Below are 3,228 nucleotides of genomic sequence, written 5' to 3'. Positions count from 1 at the left end.
TTCAATTTTGCTAAATCTATTATCTTGAAGCGATTTCGTTTAACCTTTGATAGCTGGGTCTTATAATATGGAATCTGTTGAAGTGTGTATTCCTCCCATTCTGAATATCTTGGTTCCTAGTTTTTCTCCGAGCTATGAGAGTATTCCTACGTCGAGTCTTCTTCTCTCCTCCCCTTTCCAATCCTCTATTATCTCGTTTCTATTACAAACACGGCAGGTAAAGTACTTTGATAGGATGGAAGCTGCAGTACCCTCAATACCCGTGTTTTCGCTTGATGGAGAGGGAATCTGGCTGCATTCCTTCCCGGACTCGATGAAAGTCTTTGCTTCCAACTCTGTGCAACTCGCTGAATTGGGACTATCTTCGCTCTTTTCGAGTTTAGAAGGGCGGTGCTTCGCTCGTTTCCCAAGCAGTCTCTCTAGCAGGCCTTTCTTTTTCTCCTTCGTTTTCTCCTTCGTTTTCTCCTTCGTTTTCTCCTTTTCTTTCTCTTCTCCCACCACTCTCTCGTACTCAACCGCTTCGTACTTCTATGATTAAAAGCAGCTTCGCCCTCTATTACTTGCCACAACCACATCGTTAGTTCCCATACCGCACTTATGTTTAATGCTCTCGGTCCTTCCTGCATCGCTGATAGCAACATCGAGATCGATTCGCACCCCTTTATCCTCTCTCTCATGCCCAGCAGAATCGATGTGCAGAGATAGGGAACCGCGGGGAAATCGGGCAGAGCGTGCAGAAACAGCCGATCCCAGAGATAGAGCACATCCTCCAAAGCAAATTCTCGGCAGAACAGAAGTCGAATCCAACGCAATAGGAACATCGAGGGGTGGATTTCCAGCATCTGAATCGTATTCGAGTCACGGAAATACAGCGAGATGGCTTCCCAACGCAGAGTCCCAGCGTCCTACCAGCCACATCACGCGATCCATGCGCGATTCCAGACTCGAATCGCTGTTGTCCGACACATAGCAGCCTCGAAGGGGAGCGAACACCGCCTCCAGAAGACAAAAGCAGTCGTGCTCCAGATACTTTGAAGAGGTCAGAATCTGCAGACACGCGATGGCGTGGCGCTGCGAGGGAGAAAGAGTTCGCCGGAACGCCTCCGCCTCTTGTCGATACGCTTGGCTCTGAAAGCGCAGATGTTCGTCCAGTACGTCTTGGGTCCGTTGGGGAAGACTGTTTTCGCCTTCGCCTCCGCCGCCCAGTCGCCACCGGTCGCAGTACAGACAGAGCAGCAGCACGGCCAGCAGGTCCGTCATGCCCTGCTTGTACCCGATTTCCGGGTGAGCGAACGCGAAGACCAGCAGCAGCCGCACGATCAGGTCCTGCACCGCCGCGCTCTTGAAGAACAGAAGCTGGCTGAACGTGCGCGTGCAGTCCTTCCGGATCGTTTGCTCGCTTGCCTGGTGCTCCGGGTCGCGCAGATCCTCGTTCCATCGCGGAGAAACACGAACCTCGCCTTCCTCCGACGCAACGTTCGGAGCAAACCGACGAGAATAGTCCCGACACAGCTCTTCGTACCGTGCGCGCAGCAACCCAATCTCGCTGCACCATTGCTCCAACGGCTCTAGATAGCACAACCATCTCGTAGCTACGATGGGCGCTTAGACAACCCAACGCCACCTTCCACACAAGGCTGCGAACTCCGCTCATCGATAGATTCGACTACATGATAGGACACACACAAAGCATCCACATTACACACAAAACAGTACAAATCGTTCGCAGAGAGCGAGGACACAATCTCCGTGTGTTCCAACTGAACGCTCAGAGACACATTCAACTAGTTCTAACTGTGCAGCACGATTGTCTACCAACGAAGGTGTTTTCAACGGAGAACGCGGACAGGAAGAAACAGATCCATCAAATTCACAGAGTAAACGCCGAATTGAATCGTCGATAGGCGACGACTCATAGGGAGTTGCCCCGTTTAGAGACTTCCCTTTCATTGCACGCAGAATACTAAGTATCCATTCTTCTGCAATTTCTACACTCTCGAAACTGAAATGCAACACTTCTTCTTGACTCAACTCACGAATATAGATCACATTCTACCGATTTACACTCAACGTCTATCATACCTCAACCACTTCGGCCACTTTTCCATATAAGCTACACTCCAAAAAACCTTCACTATCACTTTCCTTCTTCAAAAACCGTAGTTTGCAATCCCTGAATATATAGTATCATGTGAGAAACTTACTCAACCGTGGAAAATGAGAGAACGCAAAAACACTTCGCACAGCAAAATACTCCCTACATTTTACAAATATTCTTTTAGTAGACATACTGATTTTAGAAAATACACTGTTCCTTTCTTTTCTTCAACCTAGAACTAAACTTAGGGAGTCTTTATAACCATCTTCTTTATTATATATCGAAAAGCATTCACAATGGAAGAAGAAAATCGGTAGAAAGTGAAATAATACAAGGATTTGGTTTGAAAACTTAGTGATCGGGTATTTTATATTTTGATAGAGTCGATAAGAAACGAGAGCAACGTTTTGATCCTACACGATTATATAGTACCCAGTGCGGATCGTGCATGTTTAGAGTCGAGTTCTCTATTTTGATTCGAATCCTCGTTGATTTTCTGCGAGGCAAGAACACAAATAATGCTCCACTCAGAATTTACAGAAAACCGCGATTCTCATTTCCTTATTTGTTTCGACTGTAGCTTATAATTCATCATAATGGATCGTATGTTACTTGATTTGGTTGAGGGGAACAAAAGCAATATCTGGCTGATTCTTCTCATTTGTTTTATTCTCTATGCGTGGACAACTTTTGTTTGCTACCTTCCTCTCTGGATCAGTTGTAGTCAGACAGCCCTATCTATTGTAAGTGCTATTGGCGCGGGCTTGATGGTTGGTGCTGCTTTCACTGTAGTTATTCCTGAATCCATCAATGATGCTTTGGCTGATATGGGTGGTTTAGAAACTGAAGAGGCAGCCCTTTCTGCTTATCGTTTGATCGGTATTTGTGTGACTGTTGGTTTTGGTTTTATGATGGTTGTGGATGCTCTGACCCACAGCTGCTGTGGTCATCACCATGACCACCACCATGGAGAAGAAGGAGTGGACGCTCATCTTGAAGTGGACCTTCACGAGAAGCTGCACGAAGAGCATGGAGAGGAATGCCACAAGGAGGAGCATGAGCACGGTGACTACAAGCATGGTCATTCGTATCAGGCAACTGTGTGGGGTCTGTGTTTCCATTCTATATTC

At 47.0% G+C, this 3,228-nt stretch overlaps 1 protein-coding gene across 1 annotated transcript; it reads right to left on the bottom strand.

Annotated features, from left to right (window-relative positions):
• Positions 1–534: 534 nt before the first annotated feature.
• GSBLH_T00002145001 (uncharacterized protein) lies at positions 535–1,438 on the bottom strand (the record flags this gene model as incomplete). Its single annotated transcript, XM_013040669.1, has 2 exons — positions 535–842; positions 871–1,438. 2 exons carry the CDS (start codon positions 1,436–1,438, stop codon positions 535–537), a joined length of 876 nt encoding a protein of 291 aa, XP_012896123.1.
• Positions 1,439–3,228: the final 1,790 nt, after the last annotated feature.

Source organism: Blastocystis hominis (genome assembly GCF_000151665.1).
Source record: "Blastocystis hominis, Singapore isolate B (sub-type 7) whole genome shotgun sequence assembly, scaffold_17".
NCBI classification, from domain to species: Eukaryota; class Bigyra; order Opalinata; family Blastocystidae; genus Blastocystis; species Blastocystis hominis.
This window is presented reverse-complemented; position numbering and strand designations above follow the sequence as displayed.